The 27,937-nt window shown below is 40.0% G+C and overlaps 1 protein-coding gene across 3 annotated transcripts in view; it reads left to right on the forward strand.

Moving 5' to 3' along the window:
- The first annotated feature begins 592 nt into the window (after positions 1–592).
- LOC135085000 (transcription factor CP2-like protein 1) overlaps positions 593–27,937 on the forward strand; it is a 47,294-nt gene continuing 19,949 nt past the window's right edge. For 2 of the 3 annotated variants that reach the window (XM_063979774.1, XM_063979776.1), the window contains exons 1-11: positions 593–699; positions 3,094–3,226; positions 5,032–5,125; positions 8,837–8,929; positions 9,949–10,048; positions 11,010–11,154; positions 11,489–11,590; positions 12,821–12,928; positions 14,675–14,809; positions 15,842–15,961; positions 16,839–16,909. In XM_063979774.1, the coding sequence (XP_063835844.1) occupies positions 602–699; positions 3,094–3,226; positions 5,032–5,125; positions 8,837–8,929; positions 9,949–10,048; positions 11,010–11,154; positions 11,489–11,590; positions 12,821–12,928; positions 14,675–14,809; positions 15,842–15,961; positions 16,839–16,909 (1,199 nt within the window). In that variant the 5' untranslated portion in view covers positions 593–601. The remainder of the gene's footprint in view (positions 700–3,093; positions 3,227–5,031; positions 5,126–8,836; positions 8,930–9,948; positions 10,049–11,009; positions 11,155–11,488; positions 11,591–12,820; positions 12,929–14,674; positions 14,810–15,841; positions 15,962–16,838; positions 16,910–27,937) is intronic. The other variant, XM_063979775.1, reaches the window with a different exon arrangement.

A 27,937-nucleotide genomic window follows, 5' to 3' on the forward strand; every position in this document is an offset into this window, starting at 1 on the left:
AGTTGAATGCTATACGCTGGCGATAATGTTAAGCCAGACCTCCACTATAGACACATTTTGTCGCTCGAGACGAGGCAGCAGCTCAGCCCGAGGCTGCCTCCTGCCTCCAGTGGACATGCGGCTTATGCCCGTTCTCACCATCAATCCCTAATTTTTAAGTGACCCACAGATCACTGAAACTAAAGGGAGATGTGAAAAGGGGGCGGGGCCGATGTCGCAGTAATAAGCCCAAAAACAGAACATATTGCTCGTGACAGCAATGAAAACAGCAGCGACATCATAATGTTAACAGTTTACATTGCTTGCATAGTACTAAAGATTATTCGGACTTTGAGTACTGATACCGGATAATGAGCACATACATATTTTGGTTAGTTTGTGTGTGTGAATTTCTAATGCGACAGTGGGTTTCGAACTCAGTGCATTAGATGGCATCTCTATGGTAACACATAACAAGAATTTTATTTTCATAGGGGTCACTTAAAAATCAGGGATTGGAAGAATACATTAATATCTGCTCTAGTTTGCCTCTCCAAGATCCTTAAGCAATACCTACGTCATTCTAACCCTCTGTTCTCCTCTTCCAGCGGCCCTTGGCGACATGGGCGGCAGCGGGACCAGCTCGTCGTCCTCCCATATGTCCCCGGGATGGCAGGTCAACGACCTCGACCTCGACCTGCCAGGGGAACTGTCTATGAAGTAAGTTTGCTCATTAATATCCTTGTTTATTGCGTTGGGATAGAGGCTATTTTGCCGTTTTATACAGGGTGTGGTATTGTAAAACAACGCTCATCTCAGGGGTGGTAGTATACACGACATTGACGCCAAAAAAAAAAGTAAAATAAATGTTCATGGAATAATCCATGAAATCAGGAAAATTGTATTATTACGCGGGCGAGCTACCGCTCTCCCGGGGCGACGGTCGCATATGCTCGGTGGTTTAGCAGGGTACGCGTGGGTGGTGCGGGCGGTAACAAGCGCCGTCTCGAAAGTTTTAAAAGACGTTTGAACAAGGTTTTTTACTAATAAAGAAGTTAAAATTTTATTTACATTTTTCTTGTATTACTTTCATGTGTACTACCACCCCTGAGATGCGCGTTGTTTTATAAAACCACACCCTGTATGTCTAGCGCTTAAGTCGTCCTCCCACCATGCCCCCTGGCTGGCAGGTCAACCACCTCGACCTGAACCTGCCAGGGGAAATGTCCATGAAGTAAGTTTGCTCATTAATAATATCCTTGTTTATTGCGTTGGGATAGAGGCTATTTTGCCGTATTATACAGGGTGTCCCAAAAAGTAGTGTCTAGCTGAAGCCCAGAGGTAGAGCATCACTCACTAGAGCTATCCGAATCACCCCCATGTATATTCCGCGATTTTTGATAGTTTTCGAGTTATGATTGTTTTAAATTTCTATGCTTAGGTACTTTTTTGGTTTACTGTGACGCGAATAGTTAAGGTACACGTGTAACACGTCTGATTTTATTATTATTAGATGAATACTAGGCCTAGCTGATCAGAAGTATTTACATCCATAACACGAATGTAAACTAAAATCCTTTATTTTGTAAAAAAAAATCGTAACTCAAAAACTATCATAAGTCACGGTAGGTACTTTGGGTAGCCCTAGTGATGCTCTACTTGCTTACTTTGTACTTTGGGTAGCCCTAGTGATGCTCTACTTGTTTACTTTGTACTTTGGGTAGCCCTAGTGATGCTCTACTTGTTTACTTTGTACTTTGGGTAGCCCTAGTGATGCTCTACTTGTTTACTTTGTACTTTGGGTAGCCCTAGTGATGCTCTACTTGCTTACTTTGTACTTTGGGTAGCCCTAGTGATGCTCTACTTGTTTACTTTGTACTTTGGGTAGCCCTAGTGATGCTCTACCTCTGGGCTTCGGCTTGACACTACTTTTTGGGACACCCTGGCTGGCAGGTCAACGACCTCGACCTGCCAGGGGAACTGTCCATGAATGAAGTAAGCTTGCTTATGCCTTTTATTGTATGTTATGGAGATGATGTACGGACGGATACTATGTACAGCAACGTCAAATAGTTCGTGACACCCACAGTGGCCAATAAGTTGACAACATAACCTTATTCCAATTGTAATAAAGACGTGTTTGGCTATTTTGGGTGTCACGAACTATGTGAAACTGACTGTACTAGACAGGGTGTCCTAAATTCAGTTCAAGACACCCTGTCTAAAGCCTGGTCCGTGAGCACGTAGAATTTTGTCCAATGACCCCAAGCTACCCATCCTTATCGCTCGCGCGTTATTATATTGCTGTCGCGACTGTGCGACGGGCGTCCGCAGTGAGTGTGCGAGCGTGACAACAACATAATTACGCGCGAGCAGCTTGGGGTCATTGGACAAAATTCTACGTGCTCACGGACCAGGCTTTAGTACACAGTACACAGAAGTAGAGGACTTTGATAACTACTATTTATAAACCAGACATCATATTATCATTATTAATGATAATGCGACTTGGAGTGAAAATCGTTTAAATGTTTACTAAAGAAGATATCATTTAATAAGTGTCACATGGGCCATTTTAGCGTAAAAATGTTACTTATATTTTATAGAATGAATTAAAGTTTTTTTGGTTTTGAAGCCACGCGGGTTCGAACTAGGGATGTTATGGATATGCAGTTTCGGTTATGGATATGTAGTTTCGGTTATGGATACGGTTACGGATATTTGAATGATATTATACCGGTTTCGGTTACGGTTACGGATATAAAATCATTTTAGATTATCCGAAAGTTTCGGATAATTTCAGTTACGGATATTAGAATTTTAAAAAGGTAAAATTCAAATAGCAAGATACTGCGCGACCCACATAACCATTTTATGTCTATGACGACACCCATGATAAAGGTAAAACAGGCATGCCAAACAAGTAACAAATATTAGAAAAATATTAAGATTTAAAAAGAAAACCTTTATCCGAAACTTTTGAATCGGTTTCGGTTACGGATATTTTTTTATTTCGGATATCCGATAGTTTCGGATATCCATAACATCCCTGGTTCGAACCCGCCACCTTACAAATTACAATAAGTATTCTATCAACAAAACTAACAGCAGTAGTCCGAATTACAGCGACGCGCTGCTGTCGCTGCCGACGCTGGCTGTCTTCAAGCAGGAGGCGCCGTCGCCCACCGGCGCCGTGCTGTCGCCCCAGCGGCGCCAATGGCCGCCCCGGCGCCCTGACGAACGACAGGTAAGAATAATCATCTAAAGCCTGGTCCGTGAGCACGTAGAATTTTGTCCAATGACCCCAAGCTACCCATCCTTATCGCTCGCGCGTAATTATATTGCTATCGCGTTCGCACACTCACTGCGGGTGCCAGTCGCAACGTCGCGACAGCAACATAATTACGTGCGAGCGACAAGGATGGGCAGCTTGGGGTCATTGGACGGGATTCTACGTGCTCACGGACCAGGTTTTACACACTACGCATAGTTGCACTTGCACCCCCAATCCGTCTCCCGGACACGGCCTGAGCCGAGGTCCGAGCCTAACGTGGCGCCCTCAGGCCGCGTCCGTAGTCCCCTCGATCGGGCCCACTAGAGTGAGCCCGCCGTAGGCTGGACTTTGGTCCAACACCGCGGTGGGCAACCCTCTAGTTGGGTTCGCCACTGATCGGGCGCCTTATGCGCTCGATACGGCCCGATCGCGAACGTCGGTCTGCGACCGACGCGGACGAGCCTGGGCTTCGCAAAGCCCACACTCGGCCTCGTCGGCACGCGTAAAAAAGCCCCTAAATACTAGATTGAGGTTTAATTCTGGCGCCATCTTGTCACCGCAGCGGCTCCGGCTGTCCAGACGCCCTTGAGACACTAATCTCTATACATTATTTAAACTTAGATCCTCTAACACTTTGGCGCCCCGAGGAACGTCAGGTGAGACACTAGTCTGTAGAGTGCTCTGCTGCTCTCATTGCCGACACTGGCTTTTTTTATGTGACAAGAGGCAAACGAGCAGACGGATCACCTGATGGTAAGTGATTACCGTCGCCCATAGACTAAGCCTTCAAATGGCTGTCTAAGCCTTCAAATAGAAGCTATCTCTCTTAGCGGTAGGTATATTCGATTAAGCTTAGAATTTTAGATAGATTTTAGATTGATGCTTGTGATGGGTTTTCTTCCGGCCCCATCTTGTCACTGCAGCGGGGAGGCAGCCGACACACAAAAACACTGTCACCATTAAGCTTAGAGCTCCTAAACATGTAAAACGAGTGGCAGGTGAGACACTAGACTGTAGCCTGCTCTAGTCTTGCTGCCGACGCTTGCTGTCTTCAAGCAGGAGGCGCAGTCGCCCACCGGCGCCGTGCTGTCGCCCACCGGCGCCGTGCTGTCGCCGCAGCGGCGCCCCTGGCCGCCGTAATTCCCACCTCTAGTTCCCACCGCTGCGACTCCTGTGTAGCCAGAATCTACGGCTTGACCGCCAATAACCCAACCAGTGAAGGTCGAGTTTGTCCTGGGGGAAAGTTAAACTGTCATTAGACCCGCGATCGTTTCGGGCCCAATCTAACCCCCAACTGCCAAAAGACAATGCTGTCACCTTTGTTGTTACGGTGACGTACCATCCCTACATTGTGGACATTCCACCAGCTCGCACTAAGCGTTTCGATAACTCTTTTATAATGCGAAGAACTAGGGACTGAAATTCTGCCTGCTGCCTGTTTAAGGCGAGAGTGAATAGGCACTTACAGGGCAGACATGTACCATCCTATAGTCCGGTCGCCGAGCACGTAGAATTTCGTCCAATGACCCCAAGCTGTCGCGACTGTGCGACGGGCAGCCGCAGTGAGAGTGCGAGCGCGACAGCAATGTAATTGCGCGCGAGTGATAAGGATGGGTAGCTTGGGGTCATTGGACGAAATTCTACGTGCACGGCGACCGTAGGTACTTTAGACTGCATCTCACTTTACACCAGGTGCTATTAAGAAACTAAACCGAGCAGAAGTAGTATCGACCTTGGGACCTCCTAAACTGCGCTATCTACAACTTATTTCTCCACAGATGACCGGCATGGTGGTGGACGGATCCAACCGCGAAGGCATGGACGATGGCTGCCAGCAATCGCCGCCGCATAACGTGATGATGCAGCAGCACGGTTGGTATAACCCTAACCTATAGATCTAGCTCATAACTGATCGAGTCAGTTCCTGAGATAAGAGAGCGTTTGAGACGTTAAACGTTAGTGAGAACTGAGACTGCAGATGTGCTTTAGATTTGTATCAAAATCAAAAATATTTATTCAGTTTAGATCACAAGTGGCACTTATGAACGTCAATAGAAAATAATAAAAAAAGAAAAGGTAGCCCTTATGGGGCACTTTACATGTCTCCTTATCTTTTGGGCCCTACCAGCGCTTCGAGACAAACATATGGCAAGTGCTGAGAAGAAATGCCGGAACAAACTCAGTCACCACTTATTGCCAGGAATTAGGTATCTAACGGTAAGAATAGTCAAATTTAAGTACATCAAATATATGTAGACTGAATGCTCTGTCACATCATAATATGTTAGTTATATCTATTCTTCAGGCACTCGATTATGGACTTCATTATGCGCTAGCCTAGAATGCGCGCCACGACATATTTTTATCGATTCTAGAGGATAAGTCCATACATAAGATTATGGTTTATTCTCATATTATTATATGGGCTACTGAAGCCCTGAAATCGGACTTTTTGACAGTTCATAAAATATATTTTAACTGACTAGTTTCTTAACTACACCGTGTAAAAGCTGCGCACGTGATATTGGCGGAAAAGTGTGCCGTATGATGTAAAAACACAAGTTCATCGCCATATTAACCAAAATGGAGGTGTAGTTGCATTTGTTAAGTCCACATGGCCTGCTGTAGTGATGGAGCCATTTTTCAGTGAGGCATGTTGTCTATCAATAACCATTGACAATCAGTTTACAATCCTAGGAATATATAGATCGCCATCCTTCAGAAACATTAATAACTTTCTGTTCTCACTGGACGAACTTCTCGGTACTACGAAAGACCAGCGGTGCATCATTGTGGCCGGTGATATTAACATCGACATCCTCGGTTCAGAATCAACTGATTACCTGTGCTGCTACACAGAGCATGGTCTGGAACCTGCTATCACAAAACCTACTCGATTAGATGCCTGTCTCGATCACATCTTCGTTAAAACAAAAACCAAAGCCATCGGTGTTGTATGCGACGCTGATATCACTGACCACAGGATCGCCATGCTTGCTCTCACAACCAAATCCAAGCATCCCAGCAATGGTCAAGCCAGGTTTAGAACTATTACAGACTACACCGGAGTTTGCAAATACTTGGAGGAAGTAGACTGGAACCCATTATATTCTATGACTAACGTTAATGAAGCTGTGGATGCGTTCATGGCAAAGATCAATGAATCAATTAAACTGAACTCCAAAACAGTTAAATTGAGTCGTTCGAGATTCGTCATCAGGCCGTGGATGACCCCCGGCCTGCTTAGGTGCTCACGGCACAAGGATAGGCTCCACGCTAAACTTAAACAAAACCCAAATGATGAAATCTTAAGTATTTCATATCGTAGGTATAGAAACTTCTACGTTGACATAATAAGAAAGGTAAAGCTAGCTTATGAAAGGGAAGAACTCTTAAAAAACAGCAAAGATTCTAGGCTTCTCTGGAAATCTATAAAGAAAACTTACAACTCTAAACTTAATCAGCAATCGAACGACCTAATTTCAGATAAAAATAACCCTATGGTTTCCTTAAACGAATGTAATGCTTTCTTCTCCGGCGTCGGTCAGTCACTGGCAAATAACATAATGTCTCAGACTGGAGAAACTGAAGACCATCTAGCTTCCAGTGTTAAGCACACACACTCACCTGCACACTCCTTCTTCATCGACCCAACTGATCAAGATGAAATACTTGATATGATTGCCCAACTAAAAATTGACAGTGCGCCCGGAGTAGACGAAGTCAGTACCGCTCTTGTTAAATGTGCTAGAAGTATTATCTGTGCACCCTTAGAACACATATTCAACTTGAGTTTGGGAACTGGCTGCTTTCCTGCATCCTGGAAGATTGCTCTGGTAACTCCTATTTACAAAGACGGTCCTAAAGATAAACCGGGTAATTACAGACCTATCTCGTTACTCTGTGTCTTCTCCAAGATGCTGGAGAAAATTGTCAATAACCGCCTGACCAGGTTCATTGAGCAAAACGAGTTACTATCCCCAAGACAATTCGGATTCAGACGCCACAAATCAACCGAAGACGCTGTCACGTTACTCACTGAGATTGTCTCTGGCTCCCTGGATAAGGGCCAGCAATGTGTAGGGGTTTTCATGGATTTGGCCAAGGCTTTCGACACCGTGTCCACAAAAATACTGTACCGTAAATTGGAGGGCTTGGGTGTGAGGGGCCTTGCGCTGGATTGGTTTAAAAGTTACCTTTCGGATAGGCAACAATTTACCAGGGTAGGCCAACTAAGAAGTGATTCTCTACCTATACATTTCGGCGTACCCCAGGGTAGCATACTTGGCCCCACCCTTTTCATTATATACATGAATGATATTCATGATCTACCCCTTTTAAATGCCGAGGTGATATGCTACGCAGACGACACTGTTGTTCTGTTCAATGGTAATAATTGGTCCTCCACACTTCACTCTGCTGAGCTCGGAATGTCCTTAATTTGTAAATGGCTTAAATATAACCTACTTACCCTAAATCACTCTAAAACTAACTTCATCTGTTTTCATAAAACGGCAGCGTCCAGTCCTAATCCCGAAAACAAACTAGTAATACATTCTTGCGATCTGTCCTCATCTCAAAGTTGCACTTGTAACTACATTAGCCGTATCAAAGTCACAAAATACCTGGGAGTAATGATAGACGAGCATCTTAACTTCAAAATCCATATCCAGCAGCTGGCTAAACGTCTGAGAAAGCTATCAGGTATTTTCAGGAAGCTTAGAGATACAGCCAACTTCGAGTTACTGATTATTATTTACAAAGCGCTCATCGTGTCTTTGATTGGTTACTGTGTCTCAGTCTGGGGCAGTGCTGCCAAGACTTCACTCCTGGTAGCTGAACGAGCAAACAGATCCATTTTAAAAATAATGCTCAAGAAACCTTTTAGATACCCTACAACGGATCTCTATAGGGAGGCTCAGGTTCTTACAGTGCGTCAGTTGTTCATCCTTAAAACCACCCTGATTGCCCACAAACGATTAATCTCATCTGATGAATACAATACTCTCATTAAAAAGCGCGTATTCAAAATCCCCACTCCCTCCGTAAATTCTCGATTTGCAAGCAGATTTGGTGACTATGTTAAGGCGCGTATTTATAATAAGGCAGCAAGCTCTTGTAATATAAAATCTTGTTCTGTTTCGGAAGCAAAGATAGCCCTAAGCAAGTGGTTACTCTCGCTGGATTATTTAAGTACAGAAAACCTGATAAATTGATGTTTTTAGGCAACTCATGATGTTTCTTTTGCACCAGAAATTGCATTGTTGTACTGGTTTTCCTTTTCTCTGCAAGTTACACACTTAATTTTATTGGTTTTCCAAGATACAGGCTTGGCCTAGTTTGGAAACCTCTGTATATTTACTCTGTGTCTCCTTCAGCAATGCACTATTTATATTTAAATTTAAATTGTGTTACTTCCATTGTAAAAGTTTTGTGCAATAAAGAAATATTATTATTATTATTATTATTATTAATAAAAGAAGAAAAAGAAGACTAGTTTCTTACATAGATTGCTTCTATGACACATAAATCTGCTTTTCCACCTTCTTCAATTGACTGAATCCATTGTTATTTGTCCAACAGGCAGCCCCGAAAGCATGCAATGCCAGCCCACAATGCAGGGCGGTATGATGCCCATGAATGGCTACCACTCGCCCACCGGACAGGAGAACAAGAGTGAGTATAGACAAGTAAATAAACATAACATAGTTGTTGCGTTCACGAAGGCGAGTGAGCTTTACATGTGTGGTGGCTCGCTACTGTTAGTTTTTCAAAAGTTTTGACAGACATACACTATCGTTATGTGCACGTAAGGGCTATATTTCACCGGGACACCATGGCGGCGCAACCAGTCGCCGCTACCAACAAAATGTATGCAGCTTTACGCAACCAAACGGACACCAGGTGAGTAACTCTCTATAGAGCTGTATACATTTTGTTGGTAGCCGGCGACTGGTTGCGCTGCTATGGTGTCCCGGTGAAATATAGCCCTTATTCACGTAAGACGTAACAAAACTTCAACGACAACAAATCGCTGAGTTGCGATCCTATACTCGATAGGTATTCCCCTCCTAACTGGTCTAAATAAAGTCCCGAAGTCAGAAATTGTTTCACGCATTTCCCTCTACACCAGTGGTTCCCAAACTTATTTAGTCTACTGCCCACTTTGAGAATAAATTATTTTTTAGCGCCCCCCATTTTTGTAGTCAAGAGTCGAGCTCAGTCGATGTCTAAGAGTCCTCCTAGTAGATGACGCCTCCCAAGCCTCTACACAACGTCCTGATTTTGTTTTCTGGGTCTCTTACCGCCTCTTATCTTTTCTGTTTTTCTCTTACTCTTTAAGCCTGCAGTGCCCACAAGGGGGCGTTATCGCCCACTTTGGGAAAGACTGCTCTACACCGTCGTTAAAGCATTCATTGACTGGACTAATGATATTTTTGACATTGTGCGCCTTTGACTTTCCGCGCTTTTGACTATGTGTCATTTTGCGCTTTTGACCTTATGCTACTAAACGGCGCCGCACACCACGTATATCTAGTTTGAAGGCATTCTTTTTTTATGTGACAGGAGGCTAATGAGCAGACGGATCAATTAATTCTTATAATGATTGATTGTTTCCCAAGTAAAGAATAATAATAAATTCCTGTAGTCTATTGTAGGACTCGTCGCTCAACCACCTATTGTTCTACCCTCAGACGCAGGGTTGCTGATCTGCTCGCCAGTGAGCTCGCTGGAAGGCTTCCTCCACTCGCCTGTGCAGCAGCGATCCGAGCCCAGCTTCAAGGATGACACCAGGTATAATATAGCTTTGTCTATTGAGCTGAAATTTTGCATACAGGGTGGAAACGGTAAGTGATCTCACTCGTTTATTTCTAAACTGTACAAGATTAAAGATATCAAAAAACTAGTTACTGACCTCTTTCAAACGGTACCAATAATATGTTACAGAATAAACCAGATCTATCCGAAAATTCAATGATTCCAGCTTCCATACATTTTGTACAGCCTCATAAAATTAAAAATTATACAAGATATAAAACTGGTTACTGATCCTAAAAGTGCTTTACGAGCTCTATCCAACGGTATCCATAGTAGGTTACAAAATAAACTGAATCTATCCAAAAAACAGTGTTTTCATCTTCCATACCAGCAGTTTTTCGATATTTTGTATAGTTTAGAAATAATCGAGTGAGATCACTTATCGCTTCCACCCTGTATATAAGGGTTATTGTTTTTATACTTAGCAGTTGGCACCACTGGTATTTGACCGTATTTTACAGTGACGCCATCTTGGTGAGCGCTAAAACGATATTACTGCAATTCGGATAACAATGAATTATAATGATGGTGGTAGCTGGTCTAATGATGGAACTGGAAGATGGCCATAGGAACTGACGAAACAGTAAAACCCATTCAAGTTTGATTTTTAGAGACATGGACATAGAAACATGAGTGCTGACTTGCCTTACATACGCCATAGTAAACTCAATACACTACATCTGGTATAGTAATCATCAGATCATTTAGTATCCACTGCAGGAGCACGACTCTAATTGACCAGAGGCAAATGGAGGATTTGTCCTACACTCCCCACGCTGGCCAGACGGGTCGGGGATCATTGGTATACGGGACTATTCCCACCTCTCGTTCCCACCGCTGCAACTCCTGTGTAGCCAGGATCTACAGCTTGACCGCCTATAAAAACCCAACCAGGATCAATGGTATTGTAATTTGGACCCTATTTCCCTACCCACAGGTTCCAATACGTGCTAGCAGCAGCAACCTCGATAGCCACCAAACAGAACGAAGAGACCCTGACGTACTTGAACCAAGGCCAGCCCTACGAGATCAAGCTGAAGAAACTGGGAGACCTCTCGCACTACAAGGGGAAGATTCTCAAGGTGAGAACAACTGTGGTGTACTTCCAAATAAACTAATAGTTATATGCAAAATACAAGCTTAAGGACAAAAATATAATAAATATGAATGCACAATGACCACCTAGTTTTTTTTTTCTCTGTCCCCTGATTTCCTTTTTCAAGGATATTTTCTATCAAGGTGATATCTTATTTTCTTTTTCTTTTATTTATCTTTTCCTTGTAGGTAAATTAATTTAGTCCATACTTTCAATATTAAAATTGACTTTTACATTTCCTTACATCTACATACAGTTCTTTCTATTTCCTTATCGTATACAGTTGCAATTTCCATTTGAGTATAATTATTTATTTTCAGAGCGTGATAAAGATATGCTTCCACGAGCGTCGGCTGCAGTACATGGAAAGGGAACAGATAGCGCAGTGGCACGCCGAGCGACCGGGAGACAGGATCATTGAGGTAACTTATTTTTTTGAACCTTATGCTATCCCAATAAAGTTCAAAATATCGTGGCAACAATTCAGTTATTACCAGGCAAAGGGTTAACCTTTGAAACTCCAAAAGTTCTGGCAGTCAGCCTTGTGGTTCTCATAGTACTCTAAGGATAGGACTAACCCACTCTACCTAGGATTATTTGATAGGGCAAAAAGCAATTTAGCAAATATTAATTTAATTAGTCCAGACAAATAAAGACACTTGATTTTGATTTTAAAAGTTTATATTCGTTATACCTGATGATGTAGAACCAGCTCGTTAACAAACGCACTTCCGCCACCGGACCAGGATCAATAAAAAAATCAAAATCAAAAACATTTTATTCAATTTTGACCACTGGAGGCACTTATGAACGTCATATAGAAACCAGCTCGTTAACAAACGCCCTTAGTCACTTCTTACATCAAAAGTCGTCACTAGTGAGCGCTTAAAAAAATAATTAAATGTATGACGGATTGTACAGCGGACACTTTCAAGAACTAAAATTTTAAACGCGCTCACTTGTGACGACATTTGATGTAAACTCACACTATAATAATAATAATAATAAATAAATCTTTGGACAATTTTACACAGCGCCAGCTAGCCCCAAAGTAAGCAACTTAATGCTTGTGTTATGGGTGCTAGCTTAACGGATATACTACTTATACAGGGTGTTAGGTAAATGGGTATATGACCCGACACTAGCCCATGTTAACATGGGCATATAAATGGTATGGTAAAGTCAGAAAATTGATATCTTCATTTTAATTATTTTTATTTTCATACAAATCTGATTTTATAAAATTTATTTTATATGAAAATTAAAAAAATTAAAATGATGATATCAAATTTCTGACTTCACCATACCATTTATATGACCATGTTAACATGGTCTAGTGTCGGCTCATATACCCATATACCTAACACCCTGTATACTTTTTTTTTTAAATACATAAATATTATACATAGTCACACCCAGACCCGTCACAGAAATTAAAATTCATCATTTCAATTTCTGCCCGGCCGGGAATCGAACCTGGGATCTCTCGGCATAGTAGTCCGTTCTGAACCACTACACCAAACGGCCGACAAAACGCTAAGCCCTCAGGTGATCCTACTCTACTCTGGCGGAACAATAAAGTTAAAATGTATGGTGAAGGAGCCCCTAGAGTTAAAGGCTCGATTTTTTAACACCCTGTATAAATCCTACAGGTGGACGTGCCTCTGTCCTACGGCGTCACTCGGGTCGAGCAACCGGCGGCGCTCAACGCTTTACACGTCTACTGGGACCCTACCAAAGACGTCGGCGTCTACATCAAGGTATAATCATCATCATTTCAGACGCATAACGTCCACTCATGAACATAGGCCTCCCCCAATGATTTCCATCCATCCATCCATTCCATCGCCCGGTTGGTAACGGGACTATTCCCACCTCTCGTTCCCACCGCTGCAACTCCTGTGTAGCCAGGAGCTACAGCTTGACCGCTACAAAAACCCAACCAATGAAGGTCAAGTTTGTCCCGGGGGAAAGTTAAACTGTCATTGGACCCGCAACGAAATTAATCAGAAGAACATAGGAGGAGTACGAAATTCGTCCGGTTGGTAGCAGCCTGCATCCAGCGCCTTCCTGCTACCTTTATGAGGTCGTCGGTCCACCTTATAAGCTCCGATACAGTCAACCAATCACTTAGCTAACATCAATGTCGAACTAGTAACTTTATTGTTTCACATTACTATACAAAATCTATGAGAGTCGCGTTTTGACAACTCATAAAATGCCATATGACTCGAAAGTATCCACTACCTTTTTGTACTGGTCAATGGATGTTTTTCTTGTCACATTACAAAGTTTTTAAAATTCCCATCTTCTATTATCATAAACAAAAGTGTATAAGGACCTCGTTCGCCATCTCTGAGTAAAATATCAAGTAGGCTAATCGTTCCTTAAAATCACGAGAAGCAATGAAACCATGACACTGACAAGAAGTAACTACCAGGGATGTTATGGATATCCGTAACCGAGACCAAAACTTTCGAATATCCGAAATAAAAAAATATCCGAAACCGTAACCAATTCAAAAGTTTCGAATAGTATCGGATGTAGGCAGTTTAAATGGTTTTTTGTGTAGCATAATATGTAATGGTATAACAGCCTGGTTTACTTTTATAATGCCATCTAGTATCAATTTATATTTTTTTATTACTTTTTATTCGATGTAAAGTGTGCGGCCATGAATGAACCGTGTTAGACATCTATTGCAAATTGCATTCTAAAGCACAGATATCCGTAGTCGTAAATATCCGTAACCGTAACCGAAACCGGTATAATATTATTCCTATATCCGTAACCGTATCCATAACCGAAACTACATATCCATAACATCCCTAGTAACTACTTAGAACTTTACTCGGAGATGGCCCTATGTATATTACCAGGCCTGTTCATCTCCGCGAGTTTACATCGAAAACAAAACACGCACGATTGCCCCCTACAAGAGTACTATTCGACAAGGCCTCACATACGAGCGAACATTGACTCACGCACGCGTATTCTTGTGTATGATGGAAAAAAATAAAGAAAATGGTGTACTAAATGCTGTGCAGTATTTAACTGCCTAAATAATAATAAAAACACAGAATGTACTTTTTTAAGTTGCCTGAAGACACTGAGAGGTAAATAAGTAGTTAATATTATTCATGATAATTCATGCTAAATCATGTATTTCCTCCGCCATTTTCTGCAGATTGGCACCTCACGTCACATCATTTTACCGAAGTCAGCCCTATAGCTTCGGCGCAGTACCGATCACTGGCGTTTGTCAACAAAACTTCTGACAAACTTGCTTGACTCTTGAGACAAGCTAAAAAATTACACCATATTGTTAATGACATTGAGCATAATTTTTTTTAAATACCTTCGCGAAGTAAAACTTCTGTACGTAGTACTTATTAATTATTATTCTGTGATATTACTCATACTCATTTGATTCAGCTTATGAACTAGGTCAACTATTACTTTGATTAGTAAAACACCCATCAACTATAACATTCTAACCCTCACAGGTGAACTGCATATCCACGGAGTTCACGGCCAAGAAACATGGCGGCGAAAAAGGCGTGCCCTTCCGCATCCAAGTGGAGACCTACCTCGCGACGGAAGAACACAACCGGTTGCACGCAGCCGCCTGCCAGATTAAGGTAAATCTCAACCCCTTATTTCATCCCATGATGGGGTTGAAAACCTGAAAATCACAACCCCCTTGAGATGAAAACCCAACTGCCTTACAAAACATTTGTGCCGCCTGTCAAAACAAGTTAAATCTCAACCCCTAATTTCATCCCTTGTGGGGATAAAAAACTAAATTCCTTAAAAAACATTTCTGCCACCTGCCAGATCAAGGTAAATCTCAACCTCTGTCTAAAAATCACAAGCAATAAATGATTATGATTATGATCCCCTTGAGGATGAAAACCCAAATTCTTTAGAAAACACTTCTGCCGCCTGCCAGATCATGGTAAATATCAACCTCTGCTTAAAAATCACAATCCCCTTGGGAATGAAAACCCAATTTCCTTAGAAAACACTTCTGCCACCTGCCAGATCAAGGTAAATCTCAACCCCTGCCTAAAAATCATAACCCCCTTGGGGATGAAAACCCAAATTCTTTAGAAAACATTTCTGCCACCTGCCAGATCAAGGTAAATCTCAACCCCTGCCTAAAAATCATAACCCCCTTGGGGATGAAAACCCAAATTCTTTAGAAAACACTTCTGCCACCTGCAAGACCAAAGTAAATTTCAACCCCTGCCTAAAAATCACAACCCCCTTGGAGATAAAAACCCAAATTCCTTAGAAAACATTTCTGCCGCCTGCCAAAGCTAAATTTCAACTCCTGCCCAAAAATCTTAACCCCTACTTTCATCCCTTGGGAGTGAAAAACCAACTTTCTTAGTAAAAAAATCTGCCGCCTGCCACACCATGGTAAATCTCAACCCCTGCCTAAAATCACAACCCCCTTGGGGATGAAAGCCCAATTTCCTTAGAAAACACTTCTGCCACCTGCCAGATCAAGGTAAATCTCAACCTCTGCCAAAAAATCACAACCCCCTTGGGGATGAAAACCCAACTTCTTTAGAAAACACTTCTGCCACCTGCCAGATCAAGGTAAATCTCAACCCCCGCCTAAAAACCTCAACTCCTACTTTCATTAATATTTTTTTTGTCATCAGGTCTTCAAGTTAAAAGGCGCTGATAGAAAACACAAGCAAGATCGAGAAAAGGTGATGAGGCGACCACGCCCCGACTTGGACAAGTACCAGCCTGGATGCGAAGCCACCGTGCTCACCACCGTAAGTCAAAGTCAAAAGTCAAAATTTATTTATTTGTATAGACTATTAAATAGTTCTTACAAATCGTCAAATATTTTGCTCTTAAGGAGCCTCTACAATCTACATGTCTCATAATCTTTTTACCCTACCAGCGCTTCGAGACCAACATTTGGCAAGTGCTGAGAAGAATCGCCGCAACAAACTCAGTCACCACTGTCTGCCGGTTAATATAAATAAATAGAAAAAGCAGTAGTAGGTACATTTGATTCAGGAGCAGTTCACTGAATTTACCACGCATTCTTGTATCTTATAAGAATGGGTATACAAAAGTGATCATCAACATCAGGGGGCGTAGTGTGAGTTTACAAAATATATGAAGATTTTATTTAGTTCTTGAAAGTTTCCGCTAGGGTCGCTGTACAATCCGTCATACATTTAGTGTCACTTTTTTACGCAGTCGACATCGAATGCGTTTGACGTAAACTCACACTACGCCCCCAGGTCATTTAGTTTAGGGGGAACTAAAGTCCGGTCGCCGAGCAGATAGAATGAGGGTTTTCGCGAATGAAAAATCCGCCAGATGGCAATACGTAGACGCGAGATCCAAATGCTGCATAATTAGTTATTTTTGACATGACGTTGACAGATATGTCAAAATCCACCAATCACGCAGCAGTCAGACCCCACATCCACGTCCCGCCATCTAGCGGATCTTTCATTCGCGAAAACCCTCATTGTGCTAGCGCGACAGCAATATAATTAACACGCGAGCGATACAGATGGCAAGCTACCCATCGGGTCTTTGGACGTAATTCTATCTGCTCGGCGACCGGACTTTAGAGTTCAACGCGTGTGTAATAGGGGTGACTCGTCTAACGATTATTATCTTTGTCCCCAGTTGTCGAACGACGCACTAATGCCACCGCCATCCCTGGTCACCACATCGCCGCCGTACTCGCCAGAACTCAGGTAAGTTCAATAAGCTATACTTTCAGCAACCGACGAAGGCATATCAACATTGACACCGTGGCGTATACAGGGCGTCCTAAAACGCCACACTTACATTGGAGATAGCTTATCTACAGAACTTTCAGATGAATAATTACCTCCATGCTTCTTGTAAAAGTCGTAACCTAATACTTTAAGTTACCGACCAAGGCGAGATTGAGATACTAAAATACCTGTATCACCTACTTTTAATACCTATGTTCGCAAATAAAATCAATTAAAGGCATATCAACCATTAAACTTTGCCATAAATTATACCAAAAGTCCAGCTCTACGGTACTTTTAGTTTAAATCAAATTTTAGGAAATAATGTCATCTACTCAGTTTTTACGGACAATCAAGGCAGTACCGCAGCCGAGCAATTTTCAAGCCAAATTGGGAATAAATACACATCTCAATTTTACTTTAAATGTTGTCCGACCTGGAAATTGAACCCGGATAATCCCATTCCAAAGAAGCAATCTCAAAAGACAATGCCGGAAATTGGCGTCTTTTTTTTTTCGCGCGGCCGTCGACCAAACTTTGTTTTTTGATTACAAAATAGTGTAATAAACCAAACTTATTATGACATGTATACCTCTAAACTCAGTCTGAACTGAGTTACGAGCATTAGAAGTTTGATGATTTTCATACTAGATTTGCTTTTTGCGAGCAAAGTTTTGTGAGAAATTGCAACAAAATAGTGAGATTGTATGTGTAAACAAACAATACCATACATTAAAGGCTCCAGACATCAGTATGGAGCAGAATCAGCGCAATAAAAAAATAGCGCAATATTTTGTTGCAATTTCTTACAAAACTTGCGCACAAAAAGCAAATCTAGTATGAAAATCATCAAACTTCTAATGCTCGTAACTCAGTTCAGACTGAGTTTAGAGGTATACATGTCATAGTAAGTTTGGTTTATTACACTATTTTGTAATCAAAAAACAAAGTTTGGTCGATGGCCGCGCGAAAAAAAAAAGACGCCACTTTCCATACAAAATCTGGCATTGCCATTGAATGAATGACTTAATTATTTATTGAATGAATTTACTCTGTTGTAGAGATGTGACACAAAACTACACGATACCGATTTGGATAATAGGAAATCGGTTTTTATACATCGACCAATCAAGCATTGATTCAATTTTGTATCATACGCCAGTTTCGAGTCTTTTCCTTTAAAAATTGACAATTATGTAATTCAGGAATATTACAGAGCTAAATTAGCCAGACAGACATGGCAAAAACTGAAAAACAACACCTAAAACATTCTAGCAAGGTTGAAATTCGTTTGGTTTTTTATTCGACGTCGAGACGCCATACATACATAACACAATATTCACAGTAATTCGATCCAGCAGTTTGTCACAATCAATGTCACAAGACGCGAGAAGATTCACTTGATTTTTTCCACTGTTTGTGAACTCTGTATCATTCGTGCAGTAGTGATGCGACTAATAGCTTGTAATTGTCTTTAAATATCGATTATCGATAAATTGAGTCGGTTGTACCGGTTTATGTATGAATTTCCACGAAGTCATCTACTATATAAAAATAAGTCGGGTTTTCCTCCCTGACGCTATAACTCCAGAACGCACGAACCGATTTCCACGGTTTTGCATTTGTTGGAAAAGTCTCGGGCTCCGTGAGGTTTATAGCAAAGAAAATTCGGGAAAAGGGGGTAAAACAGGATCCACGCGTACGAAGTCGCGGGCGGCCGCTAGTGATAGTATAAAATAGGTACCTAGTAAAATAATTTATTGATTTGCTGTTTCGTTCTGATTGCAATTTAGCTGTAGGTATTAAATTAACCGATATATTTATCTTTTAAATAAAATCATTATTTAGTTAGATATACGATTATGAACATAAATTTAGGTAATATGTATTGAAACGGCGCAATTTAGACGATCTTATCACAACCAAAGTAGTGACAAAATGTTAGGGTTTTTCCCTAAAAAGTTTTCTCTAGTCCGTTTTATTCCTTACTAGATCGCGTTGCTGCGTACTTCCTGTAGTTTTCGACTTGTATGTAACTATATACGTTTCTATCATTTAACGCAACGGACACGCCAGTACTGCCGTCCTAAAATTAGACGGACAAATTGTGACAATTGAACGCTAGGTACTTGAGCGGTTGAGACATGCGGGCGGGATGCGTGCTTTGTGTTCTGTAGTTATGTACGTGGTATATTAGCATTGCCTCTTGCCTATTGGGAGTATTGGGAGTTAGGTCAGTCCCTTGCCTTCCGTTCGAGATTATTTATGGAAGTGTTTTAGATAGAGGAATTATTTTATGACATACCATAAGTAACTTTTTAATCATAAGTGTGTGCATAGTGAATAAGTATCTAGCTATCAAAACACAAAATTATTTTCGTCATGATTTTTTTTTCTCTTTAAATAGGCGTTTTTACTCTTTTTTTTTACTTTATTGAACATTAAAAAACAAACTGTGTGGCATTCTCATCCAGGCAACCTTTGATCTACCAAAACATTGCACAAAGGTATTATAGGATTATAGGTTGAAAAAAAAATCCATTCGTGAAGCTTTTATGATAGCTTTTATGCATAGCTGGGCACCGTTAATCAAATAGTTAACTTCGTTAATCGTTAAACCGTTAATAAAAAAATTAACTTCGTTAAACGTTAAAACGTTACATTTCGCAAGATTTAACGCAAGTTAACGTTAATCGTTAATCCGTTAACACATGATAATAATAATACGAAAATAATAATTGCAGTTCAAATAATTTCGAAAGCTTGTATCGCGCATGGAATTTATTCCTCTTTTTTTATATTTGCGCTACAAGCTTTCGAAATTATTTGAACCTTGCATAAGTACAATTATTTTTTTCGTTAAAGTACAACTGCATTTCAGAATAAAAGCTTGTTTTAAAAAAAGTTTAAAATACTTTTAAGTATACTTAATCTCAGAGCATTGGTTCAATTATAATACAATTTAAATCCAGCAAACCCAAACTCGATAAGTTTCCACCGTTTCGTTTAGGAATTCCTATGGCCACCTCCTGACTCCATCATCAGGACCCTGGACATCATCTAGTACTAAAGTGTTCAAAAAGACAAATCCAACGAACCCAAATTCGATGCGATGCCGCCGTTTCATTTAGGAGTTCCTATGGCCACCTCATGACTCCATCATCAGACCAGCTCAATGGTACCATGACATTGCATTGTCATCGTACTTACATAAGTATACCAAATTTTAGCTCAATCGGTTCAGGAAAACTGGTCTTAAATTCAGTTGCAAGAGTTGTCCCACACACATACAAACAAGTGTCGTTAGTGATCTGGTTACAAAAACTGTTGTTTTGGGTTCTGGAAGTTCTGGAAGCCCGAACGTACTTGTCAGAACGCGTTTTTCTAGCGTTTTTCAGTGTGCCTGCTATAATCTTTTTGGTAAATAGTAGGTACTGGATTAACGATTAACGGACTTAGGATAATTTAACGGAAGTTAACGAGTCCGTTAACATTTTTTAAAGTTAACTTAAAAGTTAATCCGTTAATAGAAATGTTAACTTCGTTAATTAACGATTAACGGATTAACGAGTTAATGCCCAGCTATGCTTTTATGTTTGTGTTAGCTCTAATCCGGTACACGTATCAACTACACCTAGCTGTAAATTTTTCGTCGATGTAAAATCTCAAATAGTACTCGCTAAAAGCAAAACAACATGACTCATCTTCCTACCAGCAATCAGCTGTCGTCAAAGGACCTCTGGCCAATAAATCTGGTGCTAACGAACCGATCCGGTTGCGGCTGGTTCGCACGTGAATCCGTCTTAGCAGCTGACTGCTAACAGATGGAGGTTTTTACCGTTTTGAATAATAAATAATAATACAAATAATAATAAATACAAAATATTTTATTTCATTACAAAAGTACTAATAATTTGTATATTTTATCAGACACTCATTATAGTACCTACATTAAAACATTTTGGAAGATAACAATATTGTTGTTCTGAGTGTGCGATCTGGAATCTATCAAATAAAACATTTGGCAAAACATACTTTGCCAAACAATAATTTGCTAAACAATAATATGCCAAAAACGACATTTGCGAATTAAACATTTGCAATAAGTAGTTTTGCCAAATGAAAATTTGCCAAATGAAAGTTTGCGAAACGTTGTTTGCGATGTGATAATTTGGGAAACTTTTTTTGGCCAAACATTAGTAATAAGATATACTATTGATTCCGTACCGGAAAACGTAGAGTCGGACGTCCACCTACAAGATAAACGCACACCGCTACCAACCGGGCAACATGGAAAGCATTGGTGGAGGCCTTTGTTCAGCAGTGGACGTCCTATGGCTGAAATAGTGATGATGATGATGACTATTGATTCTACCTAAATAGCTGTGGTATTTTGCTAGTTATTGTTTTAATGCCTACTGCTGTCTCAACATCAGGATCTAAGAGGAGGACATTGCTAGTGCTACGAGCGACCTTCGTTATTTATTTATTTTATGTACACATAAAGAGCTTAAAAAAATATTAAGTCCTTTTGTAGTACTATTATTAATATTGTCATAATTAATTAAATAATAGTTATGATGTGCTCATCCCGCCCATGCGTGTGTCGGTTACGCAACATGCATTATGTACCTAGGTGTTGCAATTAAAGCAATTTCTATATACGCGATGGCTCGCACGCAATGGGAAATGTGTCTGCTGTCTGAAGTAGATAATACTGGATTTTATTCGATATTTAATTTTTGTCACGGTTTTTTTATTTATTCATTGGTTTATGTAAAACACGTTTGTTTGAACTAGTGATGGACAAAATAAATATCGATAAGTTTAGTAATAATATCGGTTTCGTTGTTTTATATGAAAAAATATAAGTCTACTGACCCAACTCACTTAGTTTGAGTAGGTAGGTACACAACACTAAGTTACTAAGCTAAATAAATTGGGAATACGTATTTCTGATTGATCGACGACCTCATAAAGGTACCAGAAGGGTGCTGGATGTAGGCCACCACCAACTGGCCATTGTGGAAATCATTGGGGGAGGTCTATGTACAGCTGTGGACATCCTATGGCTGAAATGATGATGACGATGAGGTATTTCTGGGGTTTTAACTGTTTTTCTTTTGATTATAATTAATCACTTGCCTCAAATAAGATCCAAGACCGTTTCAATTAAGCAGAATATGCTCGAAACCGTAACAATAGACCACTGCGTGTGCAATCAAATATATCCATTGATCGGTGCATCCGCAGTGCAATTAGCTGTATGCCCATCAATTGGTTAATAGCACCCCTCGGATCGTTGCGTGACTTTCGTTTGATGATGATTAGGGCTTATTTATAGGACAGGCTTGATGCTGCTTTATTGGACTACTAGCTTTTGCCCGCGGCTTTACCAAATTATAGCCTATATGTTATTCTGAGTTATAAACAATAATACTGTAGTTTCATCAAAATCCGTTCAGTAGTTTTTGCGTGAAAGAGTAACAAACATCCATCCAGACATCTAGACATCCAGACATCCAATATTCGCATTTATAATATTAGTAGGTTGGTGGGTTGTCTATTAAGGAATTGGTTAGATATCTTTTTTGTATGTAAAAGTTCGTGTTTAGGAGTTTTTGAATTTTGACTGACCCCAGTTAGTGGTTTGCGTAAAGAACTAACGCGAGCTACTGTTGTGAGTTCAATTAGTCTTTTAAAGTAATTCTATGCTCTGTAGAAGGTTTAGGAAGTATTTTAGATACTTAATCAATGAAGAAGATTATATATCAAGATATACCTAAATATTTGAATACCTATTTATGAATATTATGTTAAGTAAGAGTGTAGGTAGGTAATAATCTCAAACTAAAATTTGCTACATTCTACTTACTCACACAAACTTTCGACAATGCCCTAAGTGTAATTTGAAGATAATTTACTACTTTTTTATTAATTTTAGTAGCATAGTACTTATCGCTGTGTGTATTCTAAAACAGTGCCATATTATAATGTTATCACTCTCTGTGCCTTTTACAAAATGGTGTCACTTAAGGACATCGTGCCATACATAATGGAGGACCCATTCAAACGATTCTCATTACAAAGTCAATGTTAAGATAAGTGTTTACAACACGCTTTTGCAATCATATTACAATGTTGCATCTTAATGCGTGATAGAATTCAAGCATCTAGTGATAGTGCAGAAGTGCAGTGTAGATAGGTTCGAGCTATATTGAATAAGTAAGTAATTATGGTGTGCCTCATTATTAATAATAATGAATGGCACGTATTAATATGTGTTACTTATAGTATTTTGACCGTAATTGATGAATGTTGTACCGCTTACCGAGTGTAGGCCCTCAATTTGCCTCTGGTTTAAAGAGAGTCGTGCTCCTGCATTAGAGATTAAATGACTTGATGATGATGATGACTGACTACCTACTATGATACAAGTTACCTACCAATATCCTCGTAATGGCGCTTTTACACTGCGCGGAAATTAGCCGAGTCAAGTCATAAAAACAGTGGAGTGGGTATGCAATTCATTCATTTTTCATCCCCACCCCACTGTTTTTTTTAACTCGGCTAATTTCCGCGCAGTGTAAATCCGATATAACATTCTTTATACGTCGTTGTTATTGTCCAATTAAAGAATACACACAGTAACGAAATCATATCCAAGCCAGGAAGAAAACACTATAGCCTCTTATAATAGGAACTATTTTACCACAAAAATGTAGGTATAACCTCATGTGCTGTACATTCCCACACACGTCCACCCGGATCGTATTCAAGAATTACAGCCTATTACATAGTCATAAATCACTCCAGATCTTGAGCAATCTATCCTGCCGGCCGAAAGTATTACGGCCCCATTTTCACGAAGTGCCCGTCTAAATATAGAACGAGCGATGTCATAACAATAAATCACCGCACGCGGTTTACGATATCTACATGCCCTCTTGCAGTTATTATTTTATCAAATTGAAATAATTTTATTTGCTTAAATAAAACATGGTGGTACAGTGGTGATAATATTATTATTGATTTTTAATTGTTTTCATGTTTTACCTTATTAATATAAAAAAGAAATTCAGATTTTTTTTTTATTATTCTGCGGTCTTGTGCCGATTTTTCTCAGCACACTGGCCCACATTATTTTCTCAAAGCAGTGGTTTGTTGGGTGTTTGTTAAAATACCAATATTAGGACTTAGTGTTTTTTAAGCGCGTGCAGTGCTTTGCATTACCAATATTACCATATTCAATGATGTCACGTTGACTCGTTAAAAAGATTTTACGAGCTGAATGAGGATCGTGAGTTCGTGATTCTTGACTGACTACTTCGAAATAATGCACTTAAAAAAACTCTTATAACTCATTTATAGGTGTAGGCTTTTAAAAAGCACTTTTACACGTCCCAGTATTAATCCTCCTACCACTGCTTCAGGACAATTAATGGGCCAGTGCTGTAAAAATAGAATCAGCATTTCTTTTTCAAAATAGTGATGCTAAAGTATTGTTTTTATTCGAGTTATCTTTTTCATATCTTTATTTTCATGCAGGTTTGTAAGTAGGTCGCTACGTTGAATTCAAATGTAGAGTTATTGTTTTTTACCTATATCACGTTCAAGCGATCCTTTAAAGTTAATTTTATCAGATACGAATTTCGATATCTCACAAAACAATGTTTCCGCAATAGACATTCAGACTGATGTAGGTAGATAACCGTACAAATATCATTTGCAAGAGTAAAAAATATATTAAATAATCCTTGTCACACGTGACGTCCAATGTTATTCGGCTTTGATCTAGATTGTCGTAAAATAACACTTGAGCGATTCACATGTTTTTGTATAGGTATTTTGGTAGAATTGGGGCAGCAAGGTTCTGGAGTGGAGGCCACGTACAGGAAAGCGCAGCGTAGGACGTCCACCCACAAGGTGGACCGATGACCTCATAAAGGTAGCAGGAAGGCGCTGGATGCAGGCCGCCACCAACCGGCCTTTGTGGAAATCCTTGGGAGAGGCCTTTGTCCAGCAGTGGACGTCTTATGGCTGAAACGAACGAACGAATGACAAAAACTACATGCACTAGTCTTTGATATGTCTACTGCATTGTCTACTAAAACTCCTAAAATTTCTACTAAAATTTCCTTACGTGATTGCTTCTCATAAGAAACTTGTGTTTATGAAAAATAAAGTTATTAAATGTACCATAAACCATTATTATGACAGTCTTCGATCAGTTAAGTACCTACTATACCAATAGGATAATATAAATACAAAACATAAACACTCCATGGTTTTTCCTATTGAGGTGAATGTCTTTCTAGCTCATGCATGGTACGTGGAAGTCGGCTAATCTGAACGCAGCTGTATAGGGTTGTCGACTATCCAGACTTTACCGGACTCAATCTGATTGTCATGTCAACCAGTGCGAGCTGAAAATAGGTTTATACATTTAGATTCGCATTATATTCGTAGACTTACGTAAAGGCATGTCCTGTACGTCACCGAAATTTGATCAAAACATAATGCAAGTAGCACTCGTGTCGTAACAGATTGAATATCGCGATCGCTTACAGGATCGAAGTAGTTGAGGTATCAGAGTAGTACCCAAAAAACTGGATGAAAGTGATTGTGGAATTAAAATTTTCACGAATTTTGGTTTGTCACCTGCTAGGGGAGTGCTGTAGATTTTTAGACACAAAAATCGTTATGAACTTAGCTACGGAATGGGAGTATTCCTACTGCTACAAATCCTATGTAGCCGAGATCTACCGCTTGACCTCCATTAAAAACTTAATCAATAAAGGTCAAGTTTCTCCCGGGGAAACGTTAAACTGTCATTGGGCCCGCAACGAAATTTCGAAGACATTGGAGAGGAGTTACAGAGCTAGCTACTATCGATAGGTGATTTGCAACTGTGATTTTCCTTTATGTGGTATTCTATGTACTGTAACTGTACTTAATCATAAATAAGTAAACAGACAGCCCTAAACCCGCTTAACAGCTTCCCTCGCCTCGCTCGTCATTGGTGCGCGCTGAGCTATACTAGCCTACTTACTACACAGGATTTGCAAGGGTCGTCAACTTCTAACGCTGACACAGCCTTGCATAGCGCGTTGGCTCCAAACAATGGTTATTGTTTGTGTTGATGCAATGCTGTTGTAAGTTTTTAACCACTTTCATGTGCAATGTGTTGTTTAACAACAGAACCTTTAGACAATGACATATATATTAGATATCATCTCGCACGTTCATAATCAAACTGTCACTATACAAAAAAGTCAATTTTTCAGGAAAAGCATTTGAAATGCTCAAATTTTAAAACCTTTGCAAAATGAACAAAATGCTATTAAATGTTTTGTTTTTTGTTAAATACCAGTAGTGGCTTGTTTGGCTTTTACGGAAATATAATTATCTTTCAAATTATCATAATGGTTTATTTAATATTTAATTTTTTCCCTAAAAATAGTGTCACTTTTCCACTAAAATTGAGACAGTGACAGTTTTCAACTAAAAACATGTTAATGTTGTATTACTAATTCCGGTAGAAATGTCACTATTTTCATATAAATTTGACGATGAAAAATTTAAAAATGATTATTGTTAAATAAAACTAACATAGAAAAATCAGTAATTTTAATGAACTTAAAACTTAATAATTTGGATTAAGTGGTACCAATGGTAACAGTAATAAATGTAAATTCTCGATCAGAAATAAATACGTTACACACATGAAATGACTATAAAATTACATTACATAAATCAACTTCTTAGAAAATAAGGTACTCTCTTGTTTAGGCAGCCTTTAAACAACAAGAACTTGATGACCTCGATGAACTTGACGAACTAGATAGTGATTTTTCATGGGAAAAAGGCTCAGAGAAGTAGGTTTAAATTCTGGATCATTATCCAGCGGCCATTACCTCTGCGAGCTATGTGCCCCACTGCCACTTGATTTTAGCGATTCTGCGGGCTATGTCGGTCACTTTAGTTCTCCTGTGGATCTCCTCATTTCTGATTCAATCACGTAGGGAAACTAACTAAGCATCGCACGCTCCATCACCTTTTGGGTGACCTCTCAGATTCATAAAATATCACTGTCAACACACATGATCAAACTTTTGTCTTGAGGCACTGCGGTATTTCGGACGTGAGAATATCACGAAGCTTCCCGAACGCTGCCCAGCCGAGTTGGATTGACGATTGACCTCTTTCTCGAAGTTGGACCTACGTAACTGGACTGTTTGTCCCAGGTCAACAAACTTTCGAGTGTAGAGTCTCCAGACAAGTGGATACTACATGGACATTTGACATGTTTTTTGTCTTGTCCATATTCATTTTCATACTCATTCATCAGGCCCACTTGTTAAGAGGCTCTACAGTAGGCCATCGAGCATTATGCCTAGATCTTCCACAGTCTCAGCCAGGATTACGACATCGTCCGCAAATCGAAGGTGGATTATGTACTCGTTGATATTTATGCTGAATCCGCTCCAGTTCAGAAGCTTGAAAACATCTTTCAGGGCGGTGTTGAACAGTATCGGAGATATGACATCTCCCTGTCTCACCCCTTGCTGCAACTGGATGAGTTTCGAGTCCTGATCCTGGAGACGAACCGACATTGTGGCGTTTTCGTACAAGCCTGTCAACACTTCGATGTATCTATAGTCAATTTGGCACCGTTGGAGAGACTGTAGCACTGCTCAGATCTCGATCGAATCCAAGGCTTTTTCATAGTCCACAAACGCTAGACAAAGTAGTAATTACCTTGATAATTTCTTTGATTTTACTAGTGTTTGGATTGCCTGGTGGCATTTTTGTTAGATAAAATTATAACTACTTAATCATTTAAAAATCTTTCTTATTGTTTTAATATTTCACTATTTGGATAAACACAATATTCTACAAAGTGATGAACAATCTTTTTAAAAATGTAAGAGAAATATTGTCACTTTTTGTTTTAAGGCGTTTTTCGTATTACTTTATTGTGAATCATCTTATGGTTTTGGA

The sequence above is a fragment of the Ostrinia nubilalis genome, chromosome 27 (genome assembly GCF_963855985.1).
Source record: "Ostrinia nubilalis chromosome 27, ilOstNubi1.1, whole genome shotgun sequence".
Lineage (NCBI taxonomy): Eukaryota > Metazoa > Arthropoda > Insecta > Lepidoptera > Crambidae > Ostrinia > Ostrinia nubilalis.